Source organism: Anolis carolinensis, chromosome 4 (assembly GCF_035594765.1).
Source record: "Anolis carolinensis isolate JA03-04 chromosome 4, rAnoCar3.1.pri, whole genome shotgun sequence".
NCBI classification, from domain to species: Eukaryota; Metazoa; Chordata; class Lepidosauria; order Squamata; family Dactyloidae; genus Anolis; species Anolis carolinensis.
In genome coordinates, this window is record NC_085844.1 from 169,194,460 (window position 1) to 169,210,233 (window position 15,774).

General features: G+C 38.1%; 1 protein-coding gene across 2 annotated transcripts in view; it reads right to left on the reverse strand.

The window, feature by feature from the left end:
- The window catches only part of cachd1 (cache domain containing 1), a 175,100-nt gene that overhangs the window by 7,345 nt on the left and 151,981 nt on the right, over window positions 1-15,774 (reverse strand). The window contains exons 17-26 of one of the 2 annotated variants that reach the window (XM_003220133.4): window positions 13,354-13,476; window positions 12,141-12,240; window positions 11,900-12,016; window positions 9,468-9,628; window positions 5,627-5,713; window positions 5,307-5,423; window positions 4,010-4,161; window positions 3,387-3,548; window positions 1,757-1,834; window positions 831-932 (exon numbers count right to left, since the gene is read on the reverse strand). In XM_003220133.4, the coding sequence (XP_003220181.2) occupies window positions 831-932; window positions 1,757-1,834; window positions 3,387-3,548; window positions 4,010-4,161; window positions 5,307-5,423; window positions 5,627-5,713; window positions 9,468-9,628; window positions 11,900-12,016; window positions 12,141-12,240; window positions 13,354-13,476 (1,199 nt within the window). The remainder of the gene's footprint in view (window positions 1-830; window positions 933-1,756; window positions 1,835-3,386; window positions 3,549-4,009; window positions 4,162-5,306; window positions 5,424-5,626; window positions 5,714-9,467; window positions 9,629-11,899; window positions 12,017-12,140; window positions 12,241-13,353; window positions 13,477-15,774) is intronic. The other variant, XM_008109317.3, reaches the window with a different exon arrangement.

The following is a 15,774-nucleotide window of genomic DNA, read 5'->3' on the forward strand; positions in this document are numbered from 1 at the left end:
GTTTGAAGAATAAGTATGTGTTGGCTTCGACACGGTCTGAATTAAGGCTCTTGTATAAGGTCTGGTGGATGAATGGCATAAGCACTTTGCATTGTTTTAAACTTTGTATATTGTATTTTATGACTGTTTTAACTGTTTTAATGTTTTAGTTCATTGTATAATGGTGTAACGGCATCAATTGCCATTTGTAAGCTGCCCTGAGTCCCCTCGGGTGAGAGGGATGGGGTATAAATAATTGAAATAAATAAATAAATAAATAACGTAACCCCGTGGTAAGTGAGGGAACACTCTATGTATATTTCTGGATATAAATCAAGAAGAAAGTATTCAGCATTTTAAAATCTGATTCAGGAAAAAATAACCCAACAAGAGAGGGACTTTGGTACACAATTTTTGAAATTAAAGATATATAATTGATTTCAAATGACAATAAATCAACAGAACAAAACTGTGCTCTTTTTTCTTATTTTCTAGAGAATTTGAAAGACATCTGGAAAACAACTGGCTACGGGGAAAAACAGAAATGGAAACTCAGGGTGTTCTACCTCTTGGAGTTGTTTTGGAGTTTCATAACAATCTCAGCCCCCTCTGTAATTAAGATACCGAGTAGTGTCTTAAGCTACAAGAGTCGTGTTAGAACATCACTGCTACAAAAATAGCATGTAGTTCTGGATAATGTCTTGCTGAGGAACAGAAAATGCCAAAATTGTTTTAACTATGAATAAGTGGTGGCACTGGAAGTGCTTCCTTTGATGATTGATTTGCATTCTTACCAAGTGTCATTTTAGAGGTTGCAAAACACACATCAATAACAAATTTCACCAACTTACCATGGTCGCTTTCTGTTCCTGATCGTCCCCAGTAACGGCGTCTCCGTTCGGGACTGTGTGCATGCCGTTCAATAACTGCTGCTATAAACCGAGTGTTACTGACTAGAACAATAAAGAGAAGAATCACAAGTTCAGCAGATGGATTCCCTTAAGAGAGATGATGTTATGAAATGCATGCTATAAAAATAATACAAAGTTGCTGTGAAGTTCCAGTAATGACCAATTTTCTAAATCTCACAAAATTTTGTGAATCACACCTACATGTGTCCTAAAAGACAAGGCTTGCCACAAAAACCCCAGAGATATCAGAGGCAGCTAAAATCTGTTGAGGGAAACACAGGAATCTGTGGAATTATAACTGTCATTTAAGTCTGCTTCATTTACATCTGAGTTTCAGACCCTTTGGAAGTGGACTAGTCATTCAGAGCTAGGAGGGTGACTTTTTGTCAGACAACATATTTGTTGTCTGTGAGGGCAGAGAACTCAGCAAGTTAGAATCAAAGGCAGTTCATGAATAATCATCTAACAACTGTTTGAACTTAGGTTACAATTGTACTCTCCAGATCATGTTTGGTCTTTGGAAGAATTCGCGGAGGCAGGAAGTGGTGGCGCGATGAATGGAAAGTTGGCCATGGCTTGAAATCACTGCTCAGCCACAAACATTGTGGGTGACCACAGGCAAGTCAGAATTTTCCTGCTGCTGTTTCCAGACTGTATGCAGGCAAACATGCAGCTGTCCTCCCTGAGGTTGAGGTTCAGATGAATGACATCAAATCTATAAAGCAATTTGCCCTCTTCCAATGGTTACAGAAATGACAAAATGCTATGTATAGTTGATAGGAAAGGCAGTGGGGAGAAATAGAGCATGGAGCTTTCCCCCATATTCTTCCCCACCTCCAACTGCAAGGTGACTGCTAGATACTTACTGATTCCTCTGTCTTCATGACTGTCATCATCCCTCTCATCCCTATCATTCTCCAGGTTGGACATGCGGACTGACATTTCTACACACCATTACAAACAGAAAAATGCAACTGTTAAAGAGAAAAACGTTGCATTAACCTGTAAGAGTGCAATGCTTTGACAATGGGTGTGGGCTTATCCTTTTTTGGGTACAAAATATCAGAGACCCAGAAATCTTACAGCAAGTGGCTCACACCACTGCAAATAAGGGTGTGAACTTGCTAGTTTGTGGTCCTCCTTCATTGAGTCAGCACTATAAATCTAATGTTTAGCCATAAAACAGAAGTGACTCATTTTTGTCCCAACGCCTTGTACATATCTATCAAACTAGAACTTGTAAAAGTCCACTTTTTCAGCTTGCTTAGAAAAAGTAAGTATTGTGTTTATCCATTCACAGGATCACTTGTGTTTGCACTGAGAACCACCGAGACAAGCTTTGTAAGAGGCCCTTGAGAAAGTTTGGAGACTTCTGACATGCCCTAAATATCTTTTTTTCTGGGGCATGACTGTTCTATGTATGCCTTGTCTTAACTCCTATGTTTGCTTGACTAGTGTTAGCACAGTAGCACTCAACAGATGTTACAATGTGGTACAAATAATACAACAGTAAAGTAATCAATAACATGGTCTCTTTCTGTAATAGCACAAAACAACATTTATATCAACATAAAGCATACATATTCTTTCTCAAAGACAATCAACATTTACAAAGTGTCCTAATCTGCTAGACAGAAATAGTATATTCTAGAATTTAAGAGGATCCTGGGTGTTTTCATTTTTTTTAAAAAAAGATCCCAGATGTCTTTAAAAAATTATGTTCTTTAATAAAATCAGTAAAGGTTTAAATTCTGGATCCAGCAGAGGGCAGTGCTATCCACTCTAAGTAAAGCAATAGCAAATAAGAATATTGTATTGTCAAAGGCTTTCATGGCCAGAATCACAGGGTTGCTGTGAGTTTTCCGGGCTGTATGGCTATGTTCCAGAAGCATTCTCTTCTGACGGTTCACCCACATCTATGGCAGGCATCCTCAGAGGTTGTGACGTCTATTAGAAACTTGGCAAGTGGGGTTTATATACCTGTGGAAAGTCCAGGTTGGGAGAAATAACTCTTGTCTGTTTGAGGCAAGTGTGAATGTTACAACTGATTATCTTGATTATCATTAATGGCCTTGTAGGAAGAAGCCAGGCTTTGAAACTGCAAGGCCATTAAATGCTAATCAAGGTGATCACTTGCAACATTCACTCTTGCTTCAAATAGACAAGAGTTCTTTTTCCCAACCTGGACTTTCCACAGGTGTTAAACACCACTCGCCTAGTTTCCAACAGACTTCACACCTCTGAAGATGCCTGCCATAGACGTGGGTGAAATATCAGGAGAGAATACTTCTGGAACATGGCCATACAGCCTGGAAAACCAAGAACAACCCGATATGAATATTGGCAAATATTTTACAGGATATGATTAAAAATACAGACCACCTCGTCAGAAAGGGAGTTAGGGCAAGACTAACTCAAATTGGGAGATGGAGAGACAGCTTTAATGACTGCCCACAGAACCATTCTCATCAAATCATTGTTTGTGTCAAAGCTCACCTTGTGCTGCCAGTGGGGACATGTGCTGATGACTTCTGCGGTGGATCTGGTGACGGTAGGCATACACAGCCAGCACTAGCACCATGATGCATCCCATAATACCTCCTGCTACAGGACCAACTGGAGCACTTTTTATCATGTTCAAAGCTATCACCTCGTCTCCTTAATTTCAGGGTGAGAAAAATAAGAAAGCTCATATAAATGCACTGCACAAAGCTCAGAGCACCTTTCACATCCTTGAAACTAAACAGAAAGCTACAGATCTCTCCAACCCAGTCCTCTATGTAACATGTACATACAAAGGAAGTCTGATGTGAATGAACACAGAATGCCTGTTCAAGATGCCACACCAATAATAGTATTTCATCTTACAACAATTGATATGTGAAAATGCAATGCCAGCCCAATATATTTTGTGAGTACTATGACTTGGGAAATTCCAAGAGGTGTTGCCAAACAATATTTTGTGACAGAAGGTGCTGGTCACAATCTTAGACTACATCTTGAAAAAATTGCAACCCCATGTGGTTGGTAGGGTTGCCTCTGCAATGGCCAGACACCACTTCATGCCAAATCTGAGTCCACCAAATGCGCACACACAGCAGCAAAGTCTTCACTCTTACCAATGGCTCCCATGTCATCCACATAAGGGCTCTTGGCACCTACTATGCCACCAAAGCATTCTTTCTGAGGGGCACAATAAGGTTTATCTAGATGGGTCTTTCCATCGCTGTCCACCACGCACCACTCGCAGTCTAACACACCAAAACAATCCCTGCAAAATAAGGAGATGGCATTAAAATTAATACTGTTAAGATGTTGCTTCAAGTCTACAAAAACCACCAGTGATGTCAATCTTCTATTTCCCAAGTGAACTGTGTATCTAGCTTATAACAGGACAACTTGTTGTTGTAAAACATGAAGGGATTTCTAGTTTTACAAATACACAACATTTACAATTCCCATCACCATGAGGATTATTTTCTTTTACATATTAATCCTTTTTGAGGCAATCCTTATAGATTTAGATAATATAAAACATTTGTATCCTATTTCTTATGGTCTGATCTCTAGACTTATTCATAATATAATTCTTGAAGAAAGATTGAATTCATCTTTCTTCAACTTCTCGCATTCTGTTTTCATTATCTTTTGAATCATTTAATTTTACATCCATAATTTCGAATTCCATTTGATCCACCATATACTGATACCACTTTGATTTGTCTTTTCATCCCAATACTATCACCGCTTGTGTGCACTCAATTATTGCTTCCTTTATTTCCCTGTAATTTCCCATTTCCTCTCTTTATACTAAGACCACCATTTCTTTTGTTATCACCCAATTGATTCCTAATATTTGGTTTAACACATTTTGGATAGTCTGCCAGAATATGATAATAATCTATCATATTCTCCCAAGCAACATAATACTGTATGTTGAAGTTAAGCAAAATATACAAAACAGTTTTACCTTACTTATCAGTATTGTTAAAGACAAAGAAAGTGGTTATGTTTTTTTCCTCTTCCAAACCCCAATATTAGTTCGAAGCATCTCCTTGTGCTTCAGGTAGAAATTTCAGACCCCCCTCAAAAAATAATTATAAAAAGAAAATATGGGGAATCACCTTCCAGGAAGTGACTACATTTGAAAGTAAAGTGTCAATCCTCCCTTTAAAAACCATAAGGTTTTAATTTTTTTTAAAAAAACTAGAAGTAGACTTCTGATTTTGGTGGGAAGCGTTGATAAATCCTTAGTCTCTCTGGGATGTGGAAATTTGGAGTCCAGACCCATTTATGATACAGCTTTTCTTTTTCATTTAACTTTGTTTCATTTGTGGTTTACTTTTGTGGTTCATTTAAAGGTAAATGGTGCTTTTCTGTTGAACAACTTTTTAAAGGAAAAACAATGCAACTTACCCACTCTCCATCCTTTGATTACACCGTGTATTAATACATTGAGGAAGAGCATCTTGTAAATTGGTATCAACAGCTGTAAAAGTCATAGGTTCCTGATGGACTTCACAACTGGGATTTCTGTGTATTATAGGAGTACAGGGAAAATTAAGTGAACAAAAACTAAAAAGAAGGTTCTTTTTTAATTAAACAAAATCCAATAACACAATCAATTACTTTGAAGCACACTGCACATTGTGTCAGCATAAAGACATAAACCCAAGGAGAATTTTTGATAATTTTTGATATAGGAACTTTTCTACTATGCTAACAACATTGCTTACCTGCTTTCTGCATTTGTAAGATTTCCAGTACATTCATTGACCTCCAGAGGGCACTCACAAGGACATTCACATTCATTCTGTTCCATTCTTCAGGAAGGAAAAAAAGAACAAAAGTTGGCACTACTTATCAAGTATCACACAATCTCTTTCCAATAGTTCTTGCATGTTGAGTTATGAAACAGTTTGGAGGTAGAGCAAAAGGCCTCTCTCCTCACTGCAAAGCTGAGAAAGTACAATTTAACTGAAAAAATTCATAGGGCATGGATACTATAAGATACTGATTTTTTTTCCAGGGCAGCTGCACTGAATTTATTGCCAATGTAATTGCTGTAAGAAGCTAAGAAAAGTTTTACTGGATCAGACCTATATCCAATTATACTGGATTGTCTCAATGCAGATTAAAATTCATATAGTGATCAACAAGGTGCCAGTGGAAAGTCCACAATAAAGACATGAGGACAACTGCTGCTTTTCCACTGTTGATAACAAGGCATGTTGACTCCTGTTCTGCATTACCACTCTGCTATTAGAACAAGCAGCTATGAATAGCCCTCCCCTCAATAATTGCCTCTAATTCCTTTTTAAAGTTGTGTCTGTCACAGTGTCTTATGGCAATATATTCAGTAGCTTAAGGATGTAGCATGTGAAGAACTTTCTTATTTCTGGAGGTTTACTCCAACTGTTCACTTTCAGTGGATGAAACTGGGTTCTACAATTACGATTAAAGGAGAAAAACACCTCTTTGTCATGTCACAAGCAATTTTGCAGTCCTTAGCACGCTTCTCCTTTTTTCACCCTTTTCTTTAAACTAAAAAGACCCAAACATCATAAGCCTTTCCTCACAGCAGAATTAACAAAGATCACTTTGGATGTCTTCTGAACTATCTCCAGATTTATACTATACTAGCTATTCCCAGCCACGCATTGCTGTGGCGAAGTATGGTGGTATGGGAAATAAAGTATTGAGGAATTGGTGGTAGTTAAGGTAAAGAGTAAAGGTTTTCCCCTGACATTAAGTCCAGTCGTGTCTGACTCTGGGGGTGGGTGCTCATTTCCATTTCTAAGCTGAAGAGCTGCCGTTGTCCGTAGACTCCTCCAAGGTCATGTGGGATGACCGTATGGAGCACCGTTACCTTCCCGCTGGAGCAGTACCTATTTATCTACTCTCATTTGCATGCTTTTGAACTTCAGGGTTGGCAGAAGCTGGAGCTAACAGTGGGGGCTCTCTCCGCTCCCCCAATTCAAACCTGCGACCTTTCGGTCTAGAAGTTCAGTAGCTTAGCACTTTAACACGGTGCGCCATCAGTGGATATTATTTCCTAAAGGTTGTGAATATACAATATTTTTGATTTTTTTTGTCTGTGTTAGCTGGCACTGATTGTTTCCTTTGTGGAATTTCCAATTTCCCTGCTTTCAGAGTGTTGTTCTTTATTTACTGTCCTGGTTTTAGAGATTATATTGTTCTGTATTATTCTATCACAGTAATTATTTCATATTAAAGTAGAATCTCACTTATCCAACATTCGCTTATCCAATGTTCTGGATTATCCAACGCAGTCTGCCTTTTAGTAATCAATGTTTTTGTAGTCAGTGTTTTAAATTCATTGTTATATTTTGGTGGTAAATTTGCGCATGGAACTACTTTTTCTGTCAAATTTGTTGTATAACATGATGTTTTGGTGCTTAATTTGTATAATGATGGCCTAATTTGATGTTTAATCGGCTTTTCCTGAATCCCTTCTTATTATCCAACATATTCACTTATTCAACGTTCTGCCAGCCTGTTTATGTTGGATAAGTGAGACTCTACTGTATATTGATAATCTTATATTATCTGCTTAGAACTGGATTATATGTGGCCCTTTCTACACAGCTGTATCAAATGCACACTGAAGTAGATTATATGGCAGTGTGGAGCCAAGATAATCCAGTGCAAAGCAGATAATATAAGATTATAAATGGGTTATATAGCTGTGTGGAAGGGCCTTGAGTCTACACTGCCATATAATCCAGTGCAAATTAGATAATCTGTGGAAGACGTCTAAGTGAGGCCTAACTCTGCCTGTCCCCTGGGCTGAGTGGGTTGCTAGGAGACCAAGTGGGCGGAGCTTAGCCTTCTAACTGGCAGCAATTGGATAAAAACAATTATTCATCTCCCTCTAATTAGGACTTTATTTTTCTTTTCTTTTTGTTGTATCAACCTAGAGGCATGGATGATGGGTTGTGTTGTCAAATTTTGAGGTTGGGGGCCCTGTAGTTTTGTTGTTTTGTCGGTCGCCGGGATTCCATCACTCTTTTTGCCATGGAGGAAACTCTCATCTTAGGGTGGCCATAAGTTGGAAATGACTTGAAGGCACGCAACTATAAATGAGAACTATGGAGAGTCTGAAGAATTAAATTATCTGAATACTCAGAAAGTGTCAGGAACTGGCAAGAAACCCTATCAAAGAAGCTATGCTAATGTAAGGACCAAATTCTGGCATCATTCCAGAAGCAAATATCATCTTGTTCTACCTTGTAAGAGGACTATGCACTGACTGAAAGGCTTGGTCTCAAGTTCCTCGGGAGTCTGAGTATGTATGTATAATGTTGGAGAAGAAAGCACAGCTTTTTCCATCCATCCACAAGGATGTGGAGTACTGATGTGATGATGTAGCTGACACAAACTATGATAAGCCAATGACATGATTACTACTTAGGCAATCCAGTTGGGACCACAGCTCCTTAAATCAGTGGTTCTCAACCTGTGGGTCCCCAGGTGTTCTGGCCTACAACTCCCAGAAATCCCAGCCAGTTTACCAGCTGTTAGGATTCCTGGCAGTTGAAGGCCAAACATCTGGGGACCCACAGGTTGAGAACCACTGCCTTAAATAGTGTGATTTTGTTTTAGGTTCTCTGTACTCTGACAACTACAACCATGCAAACCTACATTACAGTGCCAAAAGAAGCCTTTTCATACTTGTTTTTGAATCCTTGTGCTTTTATTCAGATACTGGCTTTAGTTTATTTTACAATCTGGAAGGTTTTATTTTCAGCTGTTAGTTTTATATTCTGTTCCTTCAGTCTCTGTTCTATTGTTTATTATTGTGTTTTATATTTTTAACAGATGGTATCCCTATGGATAGTGGGCAGCTTAAAGCTGCATAAAACAAACAAGCCAATAAGCCAGGCAGCCTGAGGAAATGGCTGATGCCCCTCTCGCTACACTGGAAGGAAGATCAAAGAATGTACCAGGCATCTCAAGTGAAAATTTAAGCTGCCATGATGACCACGTACCAAAAAATGTTTTAATCTCTATCTGAATATTTATTAAGCATAGGGCATTTACCTAAACAGCATTTGTTTTGGAGTAAAACGAGCTTAAAATATGCCTGTGGATTACCCAAGGACCAAACTAGGGTAACTTATGTGACCAAATAAACAGGATGGATGGGTATTCTGGGATTTATAGTTGTTGCTGTATGCCTTCAAGTTCTTTCTCATTTATGATAAAACTAAGGTGAATCTAACATGGGAATTTCTTGGCACAATTTGTTCCAAAGGGAATTGCCATTACCTTCTTCTGCGGCTGACAGTGTGTTACCTGGTCAAGGTCACCCCAATGGGCTACCATGGCTAAGCACAGATTTGAATCTTGGTCACCCGAGTCGTCTAAAATTCAAACCACTATGCCATGATGTTATATGCTTCCAAATCAGCTAGTACTACTTCATGCACATCATCCAATGTTGTGTTATTAACAGGCACTGTTGCAGACACTGTGACACAAGTGCTGTGTAAAATGCATCAATTTCAAGTAAGTACAATGTGACCATCAAAATTAATTTCAAATGTCTCCTACCTGTGACAGTTTAGACAGAGCCTATCTACCATACTACAGGCGCAGAAGGCGAGCGAGTCACAAGTTTCATTTACGATTCCAACAAAGGCATTGGTCCCAGGTATTCTTGTCAGCCTGTATTTAGAGCAGTGGCTGCCATGCACAAGATTTGTCAGATCACCCTAGGGGAAAGCAAAGCGTGTCAGACGTGTGGCAGGGAACATGTCTCCTGGTGAGGTGAAGCATTCCTGCCATCAGAAATATATCTCCTAAAACATAATTTGAAATAAACAAGCAAACAAGTCTTTACAGTGCAAAATGAGATGACACTGTCCCATTATAGCAACGGTGTGGCTCTCATTAGCTGGGAGAAGAAGAGTGCCCCCAATGTATAGACTAATCAGACTGAAAAGCAAATAAGCCACATAGAATGAAGTGATCTAGATGAAATTTCATAAAGTGAGCGTCAGAAATATATCATTAATAAAGATGCCTAGGAATGGAAACAAATTCGGTATCTGTTTGCTTAGAAAAGCTCATCAATTATGTCACAATGATTTTTTTTATTTGCCAGCAGACAAAACTGTAAGGTGCCCATTGCCCACTATCTAACTAGAAAATCTTTGATTCAAATAATAATGCTACATTGGAATCCTATGGACTGGTTCTTTCTCCACTCTCCAAGCTGTAAGACAAAGAAGCAAAGGAAGCACAAGGTGAGCGAGCACCAGAGATTTGCTAGCTATTACGAATTCCAACCTTGCCAATGTCCAATTTAAACACTACATTAAAATATCCCAAGTTTTTATGGGCAAGCAGAGTGAAGAGTGGTATATGGCATCTGTGTCTCAAAAACTAGACCTAAAAGGAGAAAACTGGTGCCATTTTTGGAATCAGAAGGTCCCACCCCTATCTCAAGCACAAGTGGTGGGAACGAAAGAGGGGGCCTCCTCTGTGATCGCTCCCCACCTCTGGAACTCCCTCCCTAAAGAGATTACAACAGCCCCCTCTTTAGCCTCATTCAAAAAACAACAAAAACATGGAATGGAAATGACTGGTCAACCTGGCTACTGATGGTAATCAACCTGTAATTTCCCCCCCTAAATTTTAAATCTCACTCTGTCCATTTGATTTTGTTGTTTTTCAATGGTTAGTATAGAATTATAAATTTTACATGCTATCATCTTACTTTTGGTATAAATATGTTTTTGTTTTGGGATTTGGGTGGGATGGATATTCACTTATGTTTGTTGTACGGTCTTGAATGTGTGCTGATTTTGTTGTTCACCCCCCTGAGTTCCTTCGGGGAGATAGGACGGTATATAAATAAAATTTTACTATTATTATTAAATATATTCGGAAATAGGTTTAATATTTGAAACACCAAAATGTGTGTTGGCCAGTGTTAGGCATCACCTACCCAGCAGTAGGAGCATGAGAGCTGCAGGAGACCAAATGCCTACTGAATCCATTATCCTGTATTCCACAGGATCAACCAAATGCTTCATGAGAAGCCAACTGAGAACATGAATATAACTTTTTCCTGCTGCTCTCCCTCAGTAATTGATCAGCAAGGCATGATGCTTACTATCTTGAAGGCTACACACATCCATCAAGACTAATAGTGATAGCTTTTTCCTCCTTGAATTTACCCAGTCTCCTTCCAATGCCTTCCTAATTGGTAGGCACTACCACATGCTACAAGAGAAGATTCCACTGTCTGTATGTGTGCTGAAAAAGTCTTTTTTCTGTCCTGAATCTTCTATGAACCAACTTCACTGGATAACTCTGGGCCCTAGAATTGGGGCAGAAATTTTGACAATACTTTCTAACCACTCTTACCATACTATGTACAATTTTCTAAATCTCTTTCATCTCTTCACTTGCTCATTTTGCTTTCTGAACCTAAGCAAATCCTGGATGCCTTCATATTCCCTTGAAGGGCAGTTGAACTGTCTTATAATAATTTTTGAGCTTGCTTCTGCACTTTTTCCAGATTTTCAATACCCCTTTTTAAGTTGCTCCAACCAAAGCTGTACAGAGCTTACCATGTGTAGTTACATCATAGATATATATCAACAAATGAGACATTTTGTTTACAGCACTTGCAGGTGCCATCATGTGATGCCCCCTAAAGCACCATCCTCATGACATTTTCCCTGTATTTGTGCAGTAACATTTGGAAGGGCGTAGTGTGTAAATTGTCACCATAGTTTTTCTCCTCTCTTATAATCATGTGCCGGTATCCTGGCAAGGCTTTCTACTGCATTAGCACTAAATAGAAATTTTGTTAAGCCCAAATCCTATCTCAACCTGTAATTCTATATATGAGAATGCTACCTTTGAATACACTGGTAAGCACTTCATACAATATTCTTCAACAACCCAGTCATGGTAATAAAAATCAGTCCTAACCCAGAAAACCAAATAAAAAAACCCTCAAAAAGTCATACCGTCAGGCTGGTATTAAATTTGTAAAACCTCTGGACTGTTCTGTCACTGAAGCTATTACAAAGGTTTTTCTTCACAAAGTTTGGGTGGTTCAAGATATCATTTGCCACCAGAGGTTCCTGCAGACAAAAGATAAGAGGGTTTATATTTTAAAATAGAATTTCACAAAGCATTACAAACAAGTTTGTATTGTTAAATTAATAGCTGTTTGTATGTATAAAAACCACCATAACTTAGACAAACCTTGTGTGTAATATGTTGCTGTTCTACTGGAGCATGCCCTTTGGGATCAATAAGAGTTGGGTGTGCCACTAGGTATCCCCTGTCTTCCATAATAAAACATCTGGCAAAATGAAAAGAATAAAATACAATCAAGGTCCCAATATCTGTACAGTACATCAAAATTTGCAATGTAATATTGAATGTAATATTGTAGCAGCACTTGTGAAATTACAAAAATTGGAGACAGCCAGAAAATCATCTTGCACATCACTTGATTTTTTGTTTGTTTGTTTGTTTGTTTAAGGCAGCAGACAATCCAGTCTGGAATGGGTGAAAAGCTTGAAAACGTATAGTGAAATACATGTGGTAAATGATTGGTAAAATAGCAAAAGCACTAAGAAATTCAGTAAGATTCCAAATATAGATTGCAGGAAATGAGATTCCATTTGAAAATTAGGAAGAAGTTCCTAATGGTAAGAGTAGTTTGGCAATGGAATAGGCTGCCTTGGAAAGTGAAGGAAATGCCTTTTTGAACATTTTTAAGAAGAGGCTGGATGGCCATTTATCAAAAGTACTCTGATAATGTGTTCCTGCATGGCAGGGGGCTGGGCTGGATCATCCTTAGGATCTTTTCCAACTCTAGAATTCTATGAAACAACATAAATAAAAGATGTCAAAGTGTAGTGAAATATTTTCAGAATTAAAACCATAAAAAGCAAATTTGTAAAAAGGCAAGACAAAAATCTAAGGAACAGCACACTTCTGAAAGCCTTTCAGTCAATTCCCTGAAGTTTGCTGGAATACAGAAGATTTCACTTGTCAACATAGGGATTGCAAGGAGGGAGCAATCACAGCATCCCTAGGAAGAGAGCTCTAAACTTTGGGAGCAGTTACTGAGAAGACCTTGTTTTTCTTATATTCCCACCAGAGGTGCTTATGAATACAGACCAAGAAAAGGACCTGCCCTGAAGATCTCAAAGTTTGCAAAAGAAACAGTTCTTCAGATAACTTGTATCCAACCCTATAAAACTTTAGGGATAGCATGGCATGCTATCTTCCTTTTGATACAAAAAAATGGTTTATAAGAGATATTTAACATAAAGTTTGTGAATAGGTTTGGTGAGAATGATACACTGAACTTGAAATGCAAGGTTCAAACAAGCAACTAAACTTTAAGTTATAGAAAGAACTCCAAATTATAATTGAACCAAAGATACAACAAACACAAGCTTACCTTATTTTATTGCCTCCATCTTGATTGCAAACTGGCAAGAGGTCCATTAGAACTTTGTAAAAATACCTCAAGGTAAAATCAATTCCCATCACAGCGACAGAATGGCCAGAAGACATTTGTGAGCTATGATAATAAAAAGTGTGCAGGTCTTGAGAGATATGTAGTTGAGAAAGTGTCCAAAACATATTTTACAGTACCCTAAGCAGTCTTAAATTATAACCTATTAACCTCAGTTTCCCATTGGATCATAGAAGCAGGCCTTTATATCTTTACTATTATGTTGTTGTTTATTTTGTCCTTATGCTGTTTGGGCCTCTGCCCCATGTAAGTCTCCTCGAATCCCCGTGGGGAGATGGTGGTGGGGTATAAAGTTTTTTTAAAATTATTATTATTATTATTACCTCAGGAAACTCTCCTTCTGTCTACAAAGATATTAAATGGCTGAGCGCCAGAGAGAGGCTAACCGATATATGCTGATAAATTACTGTAATTCTTCAATTCTAAGATACACTCCCCCCTATATAAACACCTCTAAAATTGGGGTGAGTCTTACAATTGCAGGTGTATCTTAAGTATTTTTGTTAACAGTGGTGGTACTGAAATTAGGGTGTGTCTTACAATTGAAGAAATACGTCATATGTTTCCCTTAAGTTATGTGACCTGCATCCATCATCCAGTAGTGATCCTGGTTCTCCAATAAGTTCCTCATTTGTTGACTGGGACTAAGCTTCCTGGAAACTGTCATGAACACAAAATAGAATTCCCAACTCATCTATGAACAAAGGCAGGAGTGCTATGGGTCTGTAACTCCTATAATCCCTCCACACTAGTTGTACAGGCTACGGCTGATGTTCTATAAGCCCTACAATGCTAGAAATTGGACTCTAACTGCCATGATCTGTCCCTACTGTTTGCACCGGCAAAGCCTGAGTCTATAAACCATACAATACTATGAATTTTCCATTCCTGAAATAAATGGCCAAAATGTAAATCAAGTATATATTTAAACACAAATTTTCAAAGGATTCTGATTTCCAAACAATATTAATGTGTACTCTCTAAAAAGTATGTTATTTCAAGGCAGGGGATTGAGCATGCCAATGGATTATGTATCAAAACTAAAGAAGAGGCATAATTTTGCATCCATCTGGCAAATCGAGGTGAAGAACAACAGGTTTAATATCTGCATTGTTATTTATCCTATATTTCTTGACAGGAGACCAAGAATTGGCACATCTTTCTGAGTGGAGTTTGCTTTTTAGCATTCTTTGAGCTTCTTTTTTAAAGTATCTTGACACAGAAAAAGTCAAACACCAATTGTTCATAGCATTCTCTTCTGCCTGAAAAATTGATCTTTGCTGAAGCATTCATTTTATGAAAACACTGCCAAATGTCAAAACTGCAAGGGCATACAGCAATCTTCTTAAAATCAACACTGGTTTTTCACTAAAACAGAGCACTGCTAGATCAACTTTTTAAGTAACTTAAGGTTTTAAACAAAGGTTTCTTAAGAAATACTATAAACAAAATAAAGTAAAAAATAAAAAAACCCAGAGCTTATGTCAGAGCCTGCAGGTTCCCCAAAGCATTACACCAGTTAAAGAAATACAGAAGCCTTCTGCGGATAGATGCTGTTTAAAGGATCAGATTCCTTTCAGCTTCTGGGGAACTGTGTGGCCTTCAGACCTTCTGCTTATTAAAATTCTTCACAGCTTTTCACTTATCCTCCCATCATGAGAAAGGGAATATGAATTCCCTGTAAAGATGCTAAAATTCCAAATAGCTGAAAGGTCGTCATCTTTTTTTCCTATTGGATTTTTCTTCTAATTCCCACGTGAAAGCTTTAGTTTAAAATTCATATGGACAGAGTGGCCCGCAATGCAAGGTCAGAAAACCTGGATTTAAGTCTAAAATAATTTTGCATTCAAATGTTTCAACTTAACTGGTTGATGGATAAAATTATATTTGTTTGAAAAGAATAACTTGTCAAATGTATATTTTTACTCTCTCCCTTTGTAATGAAGTTTCATGATTCAATCCCAGGATGAAAGAGATAATTCCCACTTTTTAAATGTTAAAAAGGTTGTATGAAATCAAGCCCTTTACAGCAAGAGATGCAGTATTTGTTTCTCTTAAAATAATGATATATTGCAGTCCAATGCACCAAAACTATATGGATAAAACCCAAAATCATTGAAATTGATTTGGAAACCATATTAATCTTGGTTTCCAAACCAAATTAATATGGACTAAAGTAGCTTATCATGCCCCCGATAGCATAGCAGGTTAAACCACCAAGTTGCTGAACTTGCTGAACGAAAGATTGGCGGTTCGAATCTGGGGAGTGGGATGAGCTCCCGCTGACAGCCCCAGCTTCTGCCAACCTAGCAGTTTGAAAACATGCAAATGTAAGTAGATCAA